The following is a 15,219-nucleotide window of genomic DNA, read 5'->3' as shown; positions in this document are numbered from 1 at the left end:
GAAGTGTAAAAACAAGGCATTCAACATCTTTGAGAAGTGCTAATCGCCTGGGCTTTCTTACACTACTGAATAAACTGTAGGAAAAATCTAGTTCCAGTAGCTCCATACATTTACATGTCAAAAGGGGAACTGACAGCTTTGTTTGCACACACAGTATGTTTAGAGGAAATGCTAACAAAGTTTTTATCTTGGTTATAAATGCCTAATTTTTTTCTGTATTATTTCATGGTTTAATACGTTATATGAGCAGTCGCAGGGACAGTAATCGTAACAAGAGGCTTATGAAGACAATGATATTGTTTAAAATGATTAACAAAGTTTTACCTCTGGAGGTTATACAAAAGAGAAGTCCCAAATATGTTTGGTGAGGCTTATTCTCAAGGGAATGTAGGTCTGTCTGCAATGTTATGCACAGGAGAACACCACATGTTGTATTTCTGACAGCAGAATCTTTTTTCACTGTTACATGCAGCATGTATAAAAACAAGTCTGGATTGAGGCCACAACATGAAGCCTTCAGGATATCAACTCCAGATGAGTTACTGAGCTACATATTTGTTTGACCTTGTCTGAAGTTACATGTGCAGTTTCAATTATTAAAGGAAAGCACTAAGGATATGCAATAATCTAAAATGTATCTATTGAAATTAACAAGTCTTTTTTTTAAACTCTTCTTTTTGTGCAGTACTGCGGTTGCTGCCTTCCAAATGAACTGGACCATTCCCACTGTCTCCAATCAACAGAACTCGAAGTCAGGTTTACTGGGAAAATGAGGTGACATCCAAGATAGCATCAGTATGAAAGATGAGTTTGACAGTTCCCTGACTTCATTAACAAAGAAAAAAACAAGAAGCAATAGAGATAATGAAGTCCACTAAAAATATACACTATCAAGGGGAATGTGACAATGGCGCATTTTTTATTTTTTATATTTTAATAAATAAAATTAAGCTGCATGACAAGATTTCCAGACTAAGCAAAAAAAAAAAAAAAGCTCTTGCAAACACAAAGTCCAGAAAGCAAGTAGTACATCTCCGATATAATTTTGACCATGATCCAGGAAAGCTTTCAGCTCTTCACAGGTGTTGATGTTGCTTTCATCATCTTTTTGAGATGATGATAGTTTGGGAGGATTTTCATGAGAAAGTCCAGCTGTAATGTTTGTGGCTAAAATGAAAAGCACAATGTTAGGAAAATATACATAAATCTAAACACATCTGCTTAAAAGAAGCAACTGGACCACAACTTCCATATATCCCCATCAGCATGGCTAATGCTCACAGACTATAGAAATTGTGATCCGGAAGATTTGAGGAAGACTCAATTGTTTACTTTGGTACAGAAATGCAACCTATCTAGCTCTCTGATGACTTGAAGGGAAGGCTTTAACTCAGCAGTAAAAGATGTGATAGCCTCTTTCATGGACAATGTCACACCGAAGATTCAGTTTTTCTAACTGGAAAACTCCTGCCTGAAATGTATGACTACTGTCACCAATCAGTGTTGATATCATTAGGTTAGATGGATCAAAGGACTGACTTGTTTTAAGATAATTCCTATTAAGAAAATTTGTTTCCCAATTTCCCCTTCTCTCAAATGACACATCACAAATGTCTTCCTCACAAATAGAAGGCAAACACATTTTAAACCACTCTTTTTGCATGAAGCAATGAAAGCTTCAGCAATATTCCCAAAATTACTTCAGTTCTCCACACCTTGTGCAGTAATTGAGGAAATGTTGAAGCCCTTCTCCATTGTTTCACGCTGAGGAAGACCGGACTGAAAAGCTAGTTAGCTAGGTCTGAATATGGACATGAGTGTCAGTTGTCATTCATCATCTGATCCTTGGCTACTCTGGCTCCTTCAACCAGCTAGGAAACCAGAATCATTATTTTAAAGCAGGTTTCTGTTTTTATATTACATGTGAATTTACAAACTATTGTCATAATAGTAGCACTCTAAAAATAAACCCAACAGCATAAGCTGACTTAACCTCAGTTTGCCCATTTATCTGAAATCATAGGTCATTAACAAAAGTCACAAAACTCTTTTATCAAACAGTGTGTCCCTTATCCTTGGAGAAATAGAGATTGATCATCCACAAAAGACACAATGATCTGTAAAGGAAAAGGCAAGAAAGAGAAATGCGCCTCTGTCCTATCTCAACTGGACCCTCAGACCAAACTATCTGGACACAATCTTCTCTATCCAATGCTACTTATATTGCAAAGATTTTGACTCTCCTCCCCCCCACAAATTTGGTTAAATCTGATACCAAAGTAGGAAAACTTTATCAACAGAATATTAATGGCATACAAATCACAAAGTGCACATTTTTCAGGGCTCTGCTCACTGACTGGATTGGAAAACTCGCACCCCACAAACCAGGCAATCTGATGACTGAAGATTTCAAGCTGCCTTGCACGCTTGTCGCCTACTCACCTGTGGCCGTTCAATTTGCACTCGACGAAGACAGTCTGCTCCGTAGATGACAGTGTTCTCAGGGATGACTTCGTACGTGTTGACATTGCAGCAGGCACCGATAATGCAGCCACTGGTTAGGATCACATTTTTACCAACAAATGCTGTAGATGTAGAGAGTAAGAAAAGTGATCTTGACAGAGAAATGCAAGAGCCAGAGCAAAGAGGCGTGCGTATGAGTGAAAGAAACATCCTTTTATGTCTACAGTCTTCTCTGTGTTTAGGCAATGCTTTTCTAAATGGTGGGGTAAAGGACCCAAAATGTTGGGGGCAATATGCTGACTCTGCAAACCCCAGAGAGAGGGCTGTAAAGCACTATATAAATCTAAAGGCATATAAATCTAAGTGCTAAGTAAAGGCACTGTGGTGGCGCAGTGGTTTAGAATGCAGTACTGCAGGCTACTTCTGCTGATTGCTGGCTGCCTGCACTTTGGCAGTATGAATCTCACCAGGCTCAAGGTTGACTCAGCCTTCCATCCTTCCGAGGTTGGTAAAATGAGGACCCAGATTGTTGGGGGCAATAGGCTGACTCTGTAAAACTGCTCAGAGAGTTGTAAAGCATTGTGAAGCAGTATATAAGTCTAAGTGCTAGGCCCTTATCATTTCATATTGATTGGTCACTGTGCTAAGAAAGAATGGCACAAGGAGCCCTCTTCCTCTCCTAGAATTCAGGCAGTTAGCTGATGTGTTGTTTAGTTGCAAAGAATAATGTTTCCACATCATGATAGCAGGCAGCATAATATATACAGAAAATACTTAATTATGTATCTCCATCTGGAGACTGACCGGAAATGTGGTGACCCTCCGCTAGAGGCTGTAGGTCCACGTAAGATAAAACCCTCCTAACGAGATGGAGATGCTATTTGTCCAGAAACCGTGTGGCTCACCCTCTGCATTGGTGCTCCCCCCGCCCCACCTTGAAGGGAACAGGCCTGTCAGTGTAAGAATTGTTTTGGTTAGGGCTGGATCTGCCGTGGAAGCTGTGGGCTCTTTAGAAAATTTATCCATCATCTCATTGCCAGTCTGCAAGAGAACAATTTTGCAGCGGTTGATCATCCTTTCCCTATGTAATCATATGTATTTCCTGGCAGACTACTGATTAGATGATTAAAGTGGTCTCCAGGAAGCATACATACCTTCATTTCAGTAGTGAGATAAATGGGCAGCAAATTAAATAAATTAATAATGACCTTTGTTCTGGGAAAGGTGCCAAGATGGTACCATTTGCAGTAGTATTTGTTAAATGGACTGCCCGGAATCATTTTACAGTATACCCAGTTTGGATCTCCCAATATATTGCCAGTGCAAAGCAGGTAATTTTTCTATATCTTTCTTCTGCTGCACTACTCCACAATTAACTATTGCCCACCCTCAAAATGAGGTGCATGGTGGGGGCTATTCTTACAGGCCTGCAAATGAAACGAGTGCCGTATTTTTTTTTGAAAGGCTTTGAAGATTGGCTGTATTCAACCGCTGAGGCAAGAATATTTTCTAGGTTTTTACTGATAGTGCTATATCATAATAATATAATTTATACTCCTTTGTAATTATGTTTAAATTTCATATAACTGAAGAAAGGATTGGTGTTTTCCCACTTATTTTTAAGTTGTACAAAATAATCACCACATACTTACCTTTTGACTCAATTACATTGTTATCTCCTATTTTCATGGCTTGAGAATCTGTAAGCCATAGTTAAGAATATTTGTCTGCAAGTTTCCCATATCCTCAGTTCTCCCTGATATAGCAAGAGATCTTTTACAGCAGGGGTCCCCAACCACCAGTCCGCGGACCGGTACCGGTCCGTGGAACAAGTCCTACCGGGCCGCTGGTTTGCTGGGCGCCGCCATCTTGTTTTGATGAAAAAGTGCTTCTGGTGAGCTTTTCCGGGTAGAAAGCTCACCAGAAGCACTTTTTCATCAAAACAAGATGGCGGCGCCCAGCTGATGCCGGTACCGGGCCGCGCCATAAAAAAGGTTGGGGATCACTGTTTTACAGCTCCACCGCCTTCAGGAAAGATCCTGGGAGACCATTATCCTAACTTTATAGCTTTGGATACAGAAGAATAACAGAATAACAGAGTTGGAAGGGACCTTAGAGGTCTTCTACTGCAACCCCCTGTACAAGCAGGAGATTCTTATCATTTCAGACAAGTGAATTAGATCCCATGCAATAAAGTTAAAAAGAAATTACAGTAAACTAGTGAAAAGTCTCTCTTTAGCAAAATATTCTAACAAACACCATAATATGTTATTTTAAAAAAGCTGAAATAACATCCTCCATTTTTTTCATTTGACCAAAAGCTACCATGGATCTTAGACAATATGCTGTATTTTTTGCACTATAAGATGCTCCAGCACATAAGGCACCTAGCTTTTGGGAAGCAAAACAAGAAAAAAAAAATCTGCCTCTGCCTCCCAACATCCACTCGGTATTCACCTGGCTAGCGCCCTTGCAGCAAACAGAAAACAGCTTCAGCACGTTATCGCAGCCCCAGCACGTGGCTCGTCAGGGCTCCGCTCTGTTGCACCCACCACCGGTCAACGGAGCTGAACTGCTGCCGCTGCTGGGGAACACTGGAGCTGTCGCTGCCGAGCAGCTGATTGGCGGTTGCATCGGCCTCCCGGAATATCGCTGATCAGCTGTTCTAGGCGGCTGTGATTGGTGGCAGCGGCGATGATCCCTGCCACCTAGAACAGCTGATTGGCGGTATTCAAGGAGGCAGATCCAACTGCCAATCAACTGCTTGGTAGCGAAGGCTCCAGCATTCCCTGGTGGTGGTGAACAGTGGCAGCAGTGAAAGGCCGCTGCAGAGAACTCCCCTCCCCACCGCAATATTTGCTTTATAAGACACACAGATATTTCCATCCACTTTTTTGTGGGGGGAAGTGCATCTTATAGAGCGAAAAATACAATACTTAAAAGGCATCCTATTCTATGACATTACAGTTGTTACAAACTGAATTTTATGCAGCAGCAATGAATCAATGAGATTTTTTTCTCTACTAAATTAACAAAGTGTGGAAAATAATTGCAATTAAACAAATTATATTTTATCTGTTTTACTGAAGCCACTAAATACAATTAATAAGTCCTTAATAGCAAACAACATACATCCCAACCAATCCCTTTAGCCACAAATTAGGGATCTAAGATTACATCACGGATACTTAATGTCTGATGCAAACATATATCTTTCTAATCTTTTAATTTATTCTTCAAAAGGATACAACAGCCAACTTCAAACACATTATTAGTGCCAATGACCATCGGTTTGGTTCCTACTTCCTCTGTATTAGGAATCATATTTTCAGGATAGCTGTAGAGATGGAAAACAGGCATGTCATGCTCTTAAAACCAAGAATTTTATCTTTAAAATTTAATACTAACTTGAACCTTTTCATTAAGCTGTTATTCTATATCAAACAGACAATATGCTGTATTTTTTGCACTATAAGATGCTCCAGCACGGAATTTCCGGTTTGTCGGCTTTGCGAGCGGTAGGGATTCGCGAAGCTGCGCGATCCCTGCGCGCTAGCCGCTTTTGGGGCTCCGATCCGAAAGGGTGCGGAGCAAGGCCACTGCAGGGCAGCTGAAGGTAGGGGGATCCGGAAAGGGTTTGGGGTGTTGCAGACCCCTCCCTAGCTGGCAGAACCTCCTTTTACCAAGACGGTGCAGCGGCGGTCCGTAATGGCCGCCACAAAGAAGCCGGCAGCTGGGCAAGTATGCGCTGGAGGAAGAGGAGAAAGTTTTTAAAAGTGAAAGTCTTCTTTGGTCGACCCAGGACTCTAAGATATATTTAATTTAATTCCTGAAAATGATGGCTTTTTGGGTGATTTTTTCCACAAGAGAAAATAAGCGGCAATTCTGAGGTGCTGAAAGGAAAGTTTACTCTCCCCCGACGGAATTAATAAATGGATATTGAGAAACCTGTTTTTTTCAGGTAAAACTAGCTTTTTGGGATAAGTCGGAAGGGAGAGGACAAAAAATATATTTATCTGGTTGGACTTTGTTGGAGGAGATGCCTTAAGGATTTGAAAACAGAAATAAAATCTTAATAAGGCTTCAGAACACAGATTTGAATTTTCTTTTTTTCTTTGTCTGATACTACCCCTGGAAGAGAAAGGGGGTTTTTTGGCTTGGCTTGGATTGATTGAGGATTGTGGACTTTGGGATTGTCTTATTTTTCTTTTGGAATATTTTGGTTGGTGTGAGAAGAAAGAGGGAAAAAAAGAAAAGAAAAGATCTACAATGGCTTTTTCCTTTGAGGAACTGAGGGATGAATATGAGCAAACAAAAGCAGCCTGTAAAGATGGTATGGAAAAAGCTTTTCTTTTTTTAGAAATGGCGTTGGTTAACTATGAACAGACAATACAGATGGAAGTAGAAGAACAACAAGAAGAAGATGAAGACGCCATCTTCAATGAATCCCAAAATTTATCTAAGAAAGAAAGAAGGAAGGAAGAAAGCGAGGAAAATGAAGGACTTAAGATCTAAAAAAACATTTAAGAAAGAGAAAAATATGATGCAAAATAAATACAATTATAGCAAACAAGAGAAAAAGGGAATACAACAGAGAAGGGATGCCGGCAAGACAGAGGTTAGAAGAAGGGGGGTAGGAAGATTTGGTGGGGGAAGAAAGAAAGGGGAAAGGCGGAGAAAAGCCACAAAGTTTTAAAATTAGATGGGAAAAGAGGAATCTTTTTTAGGGATAATGGGTAAAGCATAAATTTTCTTAAAAAAGATTCTGCAAGGTACACAAGATGGTATTGTAACATTTGTATTAGAAATAGAAAATTAGAATGGCTTAAGAGTTAATAAGAAATTAAAATGTTGAAATGTTTAATAATGATTGATTTTTAAAATGTAATAAAATATTGAAGGGAAAGGCAATGAGAATGCTATAAGATTTATTATTTAGATTTATTATTTAACTACGTATTTAGGAGGATATTATGTATTTAAACATTTTTGATTTTTATTCTGTTTTTATTGTTACTAAAAGTAAAAATTAGTAGATAGAATGTACCAAGCAGAATCAAATTGGGTATTAGGTGTTTATAAATGTTAATCTAATTAATTTAGGGAGAGGATAGAAAGGCATCATGCTCTGATTAGTGATTTCAGGAGAAACTCTTTTTTTTTTTTTTCATTATAAGGAATGAGATAGAGGGATAATAAAGGATGGGCAAAAGATACAAATATAATGATTTAAATTAAGATGGATTGAATAAGATAGAATTATGAAGAGTGAAATGTGTGGAGAAGTTTATATAGAAGATACAGAATGGTAAATAAAATAGGTAATGATCTGTAAGATGAGCATGAATATAATCAAAGCCCATATAAAGAGAGGTACCTGGGGCCAAGTTACTTTACTAAAAGATTTTTTATATGTATGTTTGTGTCTGTTTATGTCTTTGAGAGTATTGGTGAAACCTTGTAGAAACATAGAAAGAGAGTGACGATAATCAAGTCAGAAAGAAATAGATGAAATAATATAGAAATGTATTGTATAAGATAAGGTTTTATCTGACTTGTTAAATCTATAATGGAAAAAGGTTCAAATGTGTAATGGTTGATGATGATTTGTTTGTTTTTGAAATTAATAAAACTTGCTTAAAAAAAAAAAAAAAGATGCTCCAGCACTTAAGGCGCACCTAGCTTTTGGGAAGCAAAACAAGAAAAAAAATCTGCCTCTGCCTCCCAACATCCACTCGGTATTCACCTGGCTAGCGTCCTTGCAGCAAACAGAAAACAGCTTCAGCACGTTATTGCAGCCCCAGCACGTGGCTTGTCAGGGCTCCGCTCTGTTGCACCCACCACTGGTCAACGGAGCTGAACTGCTGCCGCTGCTGGGGAACACTGGAGCCGTTGCTGCCGAGCAGCTGATTGGCGGTTGCATCGGCCTCCCGGAATATCGCTGATCAGCTGTTCTAGGCGGCTGTGATTGGTGGCAGCGGCGATGATCCCTGCCACCTAGAACAGCTGATTGGCGGTATTCAAGGAGGCCGATCCAACTGCCAATCAACTGCTTGGCAGCGAAGGCTCCAGCGCTCCCTGGTGGTGGTGAACAGTGGCAGCAGTGACAGGCCGCGGCAGAGAACTCCCCCCCTCCCCCACCGCAATATTTGCTTTATAAGACACACAGATATTTCCATCCACTTTTTTTGGGGGGGGGGAGTGCATCTTATAGAGCGAAAAATACGATACTTAAAAGGCATCCTATTCTATGACATTACAGTTGTTACAAACTGAATTTTATGCAGCAGCAATGAATCAATGAGATTTTTTTTCTCTACTAAATTAACAAAGTGTGGAAAATAATTGCAATTAAACAAATTATATTTTATCTGTTTTACTGAAGCCACTAAATACAATTAATAAGTCCTTAATAGCAAACAACATACATCCCAACCAATCCCTTTAGCCACAAATTAGGGATCTAAGATTACATCACGGATACTTAATGTCTGATGCAAACATATATCTTTCTAATCTTTTAATTTATTCTTCAAAAGGATACAACAGCCAACTTCAAACACATTATTAGTGCCAATGACCATCGGTTTGGTTCCTACTTCCTCTGTATTAGGAATCATATTTTCAGGATAGCTGTAGAGATGGAAAACAGGCATGTCATGCTCTTAAAACCAAGAATTTTATCTTTAAAATTTAATACTAACTTGAACCTTTTCATTAAGCTGTTATTCTATATCAAACAGACTCACCAACTGTCAATCAAGTTTCTTCCATAATACAGAGATCATTTTGTAAGAATGTTTTGACAAAATAAACATAATAATATAAAGATTCAAAGATATGCTATGGAAAACTGAACTAAGAATAGGTTTACAGGAAAATTTAAATCTGAAATACAACAAAACCTCAATTTTATGAACCCCCATTCAACATACTGATTCAAAATGCTTCTCTAGAATGAATAATGTTTACATATTTTATATAAATTGATGACAGGAGAGCACAGGAATATTCTTAACACTGGTACACCACAGGGTTGCACCTTGAGTCCATTACTCTATACTCTTTATGTGCATGGCTACATTCTCACTCATACCAGTAATACTATTATTAAATTTGCAGATGATATAACAGTGGTGGGACAAATCTCCGGGGGGGATGAGTCTACCTATTGAGATGAGGTGGACCGGTTGCTTTCATGGTGTGGAGATAATAACTTGGTCCTTAATACCAATAAGATCAAGGAGCTTGTAGTGGACTATAGAAGGAACAGATCAGACATCCAGACTTTGCTTATCAATTGAGATGGAGTGGAGCAAGTGGCCAGTTTTAAGTTTCTGGGTGTCACCATAAAAGAGGATATGACCTGGGGCGCTCACACTGTATTAGAATTAGAAGAACTTTATTGTCATTGTACAAGTACAACGAAACTGTGGATGCACCCCAGCAACTGTTCGCAATACAATAAAACCAAAGCACTTAAAAATGAAGATAAGAAAGATAAGAGTACCCACGTCACCATTTGCAATTTGAGAGTACAATGTCTATGAATATACACAAAATATACATCCAACACTGACTGTAACCCTTAGTCAAGTATAATACACAAGAGATGGAATGTACTGTAATATGCTATTATACATCTGAATGGGGTATTGAGATTTCACATCTTTTCACATCTTAATGAGGTAGTGACTTTGTGTTTATTTGCGGTTCGGATGGCCCAAGGAAAGAAACAATTTGTTAGTCTAGTGGTGTAGGATTTTATTGACCTAAAACGCCATCCAGACGGCAGCAGGTCAAAAAGATAATTGCCAGGGTGTGAGGGGTCTTCTATAATGGCCTTGATTCTGCTTTGGCAGCGGGACCTGGCTAAGTAGCACTGGTCAAAAGGGCCCAGCAGAGATTATACTACCTGAGACTTCTCAGAAAACAACAACTAAATGAAAACCTGCTGGTGACCTTCTACCACTGCACCATAAGAGTATTTTAACTTACTGCACCTGTGTAGGGTTTGCCAATTGCACAGTTGCAGATAGGACAGTGCTCGAGGGTTAACATAATTGTCCAGAGGATCATTGGTTGCCCTCTTCCCTCTTTGGAAGAGCTTTATAGCTCCTGCTGCCTTAAGAAAATTCAAAACATTCTTAAAGATCCATCTCATCCTGGGCATCCTTTTTTTGAACTATTACCATCTGGCAGACTGTAAGGATAGTAAAAAACAAGGACAAATAGACTGAAAAACAGCTTCTATCCCAGAGCAGTAACTATACTGAATTCTACTGTATAGTGCAATATTAATGCAATATCAGGGGTTTTCAATTCAATTGTGTAGAATGTGAAGGATCTATTTGTTTTATTTTTATAGTTATAATGTACACTGAAGATGGCATTTAATTTCATTGTAGGAGGTGCAATGACAATAAACTAAACTAAACTACAAGTACATCAACGCATTAATATTCACTATACTAATCAAGAAAGCTTCAAATCTTTCAAATATGTTTTTCCTTTTGCATGCAACACATGATGACATTATTAAAAATGGCTGGTCATCAAATGAATAGAAAAAGCATATTAAATTTTCAGCAATCAATTTCTGCATTACAAATTCACTGAATTCATTACATTTATTATACTTAGCATTTACAATTTCACTGAATTGGTATTTATTACAATTAATATTTCCCAATTTCTCTGTTAAGATCACAGATCTGACCATCTATTGAACAAAATAGAAATAAAAAATTTACACTGGAGGTAGTATGAAATTATTTCAATGGCTGCATGTTGCTAATTTCTACCTGAGTGAATACAAGCAATGTATGATGCCACAGGAACACGTTATTAGTTCCAACAGAGATGGCATGTTCCTGATCCCTTCTATCAAGCAATGCTATCTGTTGTGACTAAGGCAGTATGCTTTCTATGTCGCAGTGCCAACCCTGTGGAACAGACTACTTCTCAACAGCCAGATAGCCCTGACCCAACTGAAGTTTCATAAGATTCTTAAGACTTGGCAATGCTCAAGCATTTGGCCAGAGTATTGAGTGAGTCCTAGAAAATGTGGTGTTAGACTGATTCGTATCTCTATTGCCAATTTGTTCTACTTTTAATTTTTTAATGATTGTTTTTGTTTGTATACTGCCCAGAATTGCTATAGGTTGAGTGGCCATGCAAGTGGAATGAATGAATAAATATCTTAGATTGATTAAATTATACTAACCCATTAATTATAATTGCCTGTTCTTCTATGAGATTACCTTCCCCAATCACGATTGGTCCAGCTTCTGCAATGATTCGAGCTTTGGGGTGAACCACTGTCCTAGGTCCTATAAAAAAAAAACGTATTGCTATAATGCTTATATATCATCAAAATATTTCAAGGGAATGTATTATCCTGAGAACAAATTTATCTGAAAATACCAATTTGCTTCAATCAACACAGGACTGCTGCCAGCCCTCTTCATCCGTTTTAAATGGGTGTAATATTTACACATTGAAAGAATCACAATCATTATTATACAATCATTTGTTGCAACTTACTTCATCAACATTTTTGTTGTCCTACATTTGAACCAAAAATACTTTTTTTTTACTTTATATAGTTATCTCCATTTGTTGAAAGGGCAACATGAATGATAAACAGGGTTTAGAACTAGGATTATGGCAGCAGCATTAAGCAAAGATGGGGAAAAGTGCAGATACAAGCATTATCTTTCACTACAATAACAAGGGATCATCCACATTCTTGATCAACTATTAGAACACCATTAGCTATTTACATACCTAAAATGAGTACTAACTTTCTAAGCTTTGCTAGTTTTAACTTTGGTTAGTTTTTGTGGCTTAGCACACTATATAGACGATTTGTTAATAATTCAATGATATTGTGATACCTAAGTTAATTCAATGATCAAATTAAGTGTGTTGGGCTAACCCAACTGTATCATTCTATAAAATTATTTTCTCTTACCAATAGTCACATCTCCTTTAATTTCGCTTTCCACACAAACAACAGCTCCAGGCGCAATCTTCACACTAGAAAAGACATATACAAATAGCAGTGATTTGGCATTTTTCTCATGCATTTGCTCATCACTGTCAGATAGTCCCAGATCCTTGGAAATGCATTTTAAAAAGCTCTCTACCTATCTGACTGTACCTGGGAGGGCGGGGGGAAAGTATACAAAGCAAAAGTGATTAGAAGACTCAATCATGAGTCATAGTAGTGTTCAGTAAAAGTTTAAAAGACCCCAAATGGAGAAATTCTGTAACTTGAGATTTCATATCACAGCTATTAACCAATAACTGCCTGCAATGACAGTTTAAGTTTAATTAGACGGTTTGAGGGCAGAGAGCTGTTTTGTCAGTAATAAAACATTATGTCACTTTTGAGAAACCATAATACTGCCTTAACTGTAGTTCTAAACTAAACTTCCAAACACTGGACCAGAGATTTAAGAAGACATGGAAATACATTGTTATGGACAAAACAGCTCCTAGTCTCACACTATCAGTGTTAACAATTGCAAAATCAATGGGAAGCTTTAGCTCACCTCCACCGGTAATGTTAACACTCAAGCCTAATAGTTTTTTAAAGAATTTCTAAGCTGATGAATGCAATGCACTTAAAATTCTTAGGAAAAATGTGAAATAATATTAAGTAGTAGGAAAACAACAACACATTTTCACAGTCAAGTATTTTGGATTCTCATTCATTATTTTCCACGATTTAGGAATATCCATAAGGTGGTTTGGCTTCTTCTAATATGAAGGACCTCAGTGAAATGTAAATAATAACAATAACAACAACAATAATAAACTAAATCAATGCAAGTCCTCATTCAAGATATTCCGCAAACTGTGGAAATCTTCCAGAAATCATCAATGCTCCTGTACACAGTGACATCCGAAACTGAAAAATAAAACCACGGGATGAACAGCTGGATTTCACCCTTTGGTGTAGGCAAGGGATCGGGAGTAGCAATGGCCCGCTTTCGTTCCTCGAACCGGCTCTCTCCGATTGGGCTGAATTGTTGGCGGGCTTGTTGAAAACGGACATTGACCGGCAGATCCGATCTCCTCTTTCCCTTTGAGAGGCTACCCTTATGGCAGCAGCTTGGTAGCAGCTGCTTAGTAGCAACAACGATCCATTGCAAGGAAACGGGCGTCCTTTTTTGTATCCTCACAGACAACGTAGCCTTGAAAAAAACGGACTCAAGGAGCGTCTAAAGAAAAATCACTCCAATGGGGGTTTTGGGGCGGGGGAAGGATCCAGAGATTAATTGCGCCCAGAGCCTTGGCCGCCCAGCCCCCTTACCTCTTCTGCGTCTTCTCCGCCATCTTTCCTTTCACCCATCCATCACTCGACCTGCGACGAGGCTCCCTTGCAGAGGTGGCGGAGTTAGCGGATCGAGGCAGCGCGGCTGGCAATCAACTCGTCAGCCTTGCAACTCGGTCGCCCGAGCAGCAGGAGGCGCTGGAGGCGCGTGCTCGCTTTGCAAGCCGCGGAAGGAGCGGGGGATGAAGAGCAGTGAGAAGGCCCCAACGCATCATAGCGATAGCCGTAGCACTTCGACTTAAATACCGCTCCACAGTGATCTCTAGTCTAAGAGATTGTGTTTTATATGTGTGTGTGTGTATGTATATATGTTTAAATGTATAATTATGTAATACTATTTATTGTTATTTTATTTATTGTATATGTGTTTATACAATAACTTTACTAAATAAATACAGAAATTATTGCTTACTATAATAATGCATACTGTATTTAATAAACTATTAAAATAAAGCAATACTACTGGTATTTACAGTAACCATAAGCGTCTGTTCCAAACTGGATAAAATTATTTTTTTACAGTGTTTATCACCCTGCAATACAAATAATTCCATTTTGACTGCTTTGTGGAAAGATAGCAATTTACTACTAGGTTGGGTTTAGTACTGAGTTTAAATTGTGGGCGGTAGTCTGTTCCTGGGTGGGAGGCACCAGAAAGACCCTTCGTTGGTTATCTTTCTTAGACCGGGTATCTTCTTACTTTCTCAACCAAGGCTGAATGGGTTGTTTCTTTATATCTCAGGGTAAAAAAAAACTTCATTGTAAAGCTGGACCCCCTGTTTCACGTTTGTTGGAAAAATAAGAGAGGTTGCTTTGTTCTTCTAGTTAGGTTTCTGAAAAATAAGATATTAATATGTGTCCCATTCTGTCTCTACTCACTGCCCCTCATAAAAAACACTGCATTTTATTTCAAGATGGTTAGAGGAAAGATCTCACCTTGAACAAGCTAGGATAGTGGTAGCTAACCTTTTTGGGCTCCCATGGCGAAAATTGCGCTCGTGCTCGCCTGTGTGCGCTTGCATGTCAGCACCCAGAAGGCAATGTGTGCACCCCCCACGTCCCTTGTGCATGCACATGCGACCCCTGTGCACGCTGCACATCTCTGCGCGATCCCCCCTGCGCATCACGTGTTTGCGCATGCTTGCACGTCTTCCATGCATCACCCTGCCCCCCGTGCATGCGCACCAGATAGTCAACAATCAGCTGTCGGGCGGGCGGCATGCACACGTGCAGTAGACCTGCTCTGGGCGAGGGCTCTCGTGCCAGCAGTAATGGCTCTGCATGCCACTTCTGGCTTGCGTACCATAGGTTCGCCATTATGGAGCTAGGAGAAGCCCTGGTGTTGCAAACATCAGAGAAAATGTCTTTTGCATATGCCACATTGGCATTTAGCTTTAGTAAATATGTCAGTG

The 15,219-nt window shown here is 39.1% G+C and overlaps 1 protein-coding gene across 1 annotated transcript; it reads right to left on the bottom strand.

The window, feature by feature from the left end:
- Positions 1–897: 897 nt before the first annotated feature.
- DCTN6 (dynactin subunit 6) lies at positions 898–14,002 on the bottom strand. The gene is made up of 7 exons (XM_026672909.2): positions 13,787–14,002; positions 12,440–12,504; positions 11,690–11,795; positions 9,008–9,096; positions 4,116–4,163; positions 2,443–2,585; positions 898–1,167 (listed from the first exon to the last, which is right to left on the bottom strand). The coding sequence occupies exons 1-7, from the start codon at positions 13,807–13,809 to the stop codon at positions 1,069–1,071; spliced, it is 573 nt and encodes a 190-aa protein (XP_026528694.1). The 5' UTR covers positions 13,810–14,002; the 3' UTR covers positions 898–1,068.
- Between the last annotated feature and the right edge of the window lie 1,217 nt (positions 14,003–15,219).

Source organism: Notechis scutatus, chromosome 2 (assembly GCF_049901735.1).
Source record: "Notechis scutatus isolate UNSWTSFEM ecotype Mainland chromosome 2, rNotScu1.2, whole genome shotgun sequence".
Taxonomy (NCBI): domain Eukaryota; kingdom Metazoa; phylum Chordata; class Lepidosauria; order Squamata; family Elapidae; genus Notechis; species Notechis scutatus.
This window is presented reverse-complemented; position numbering and strand designations above follow the sequence as displayed.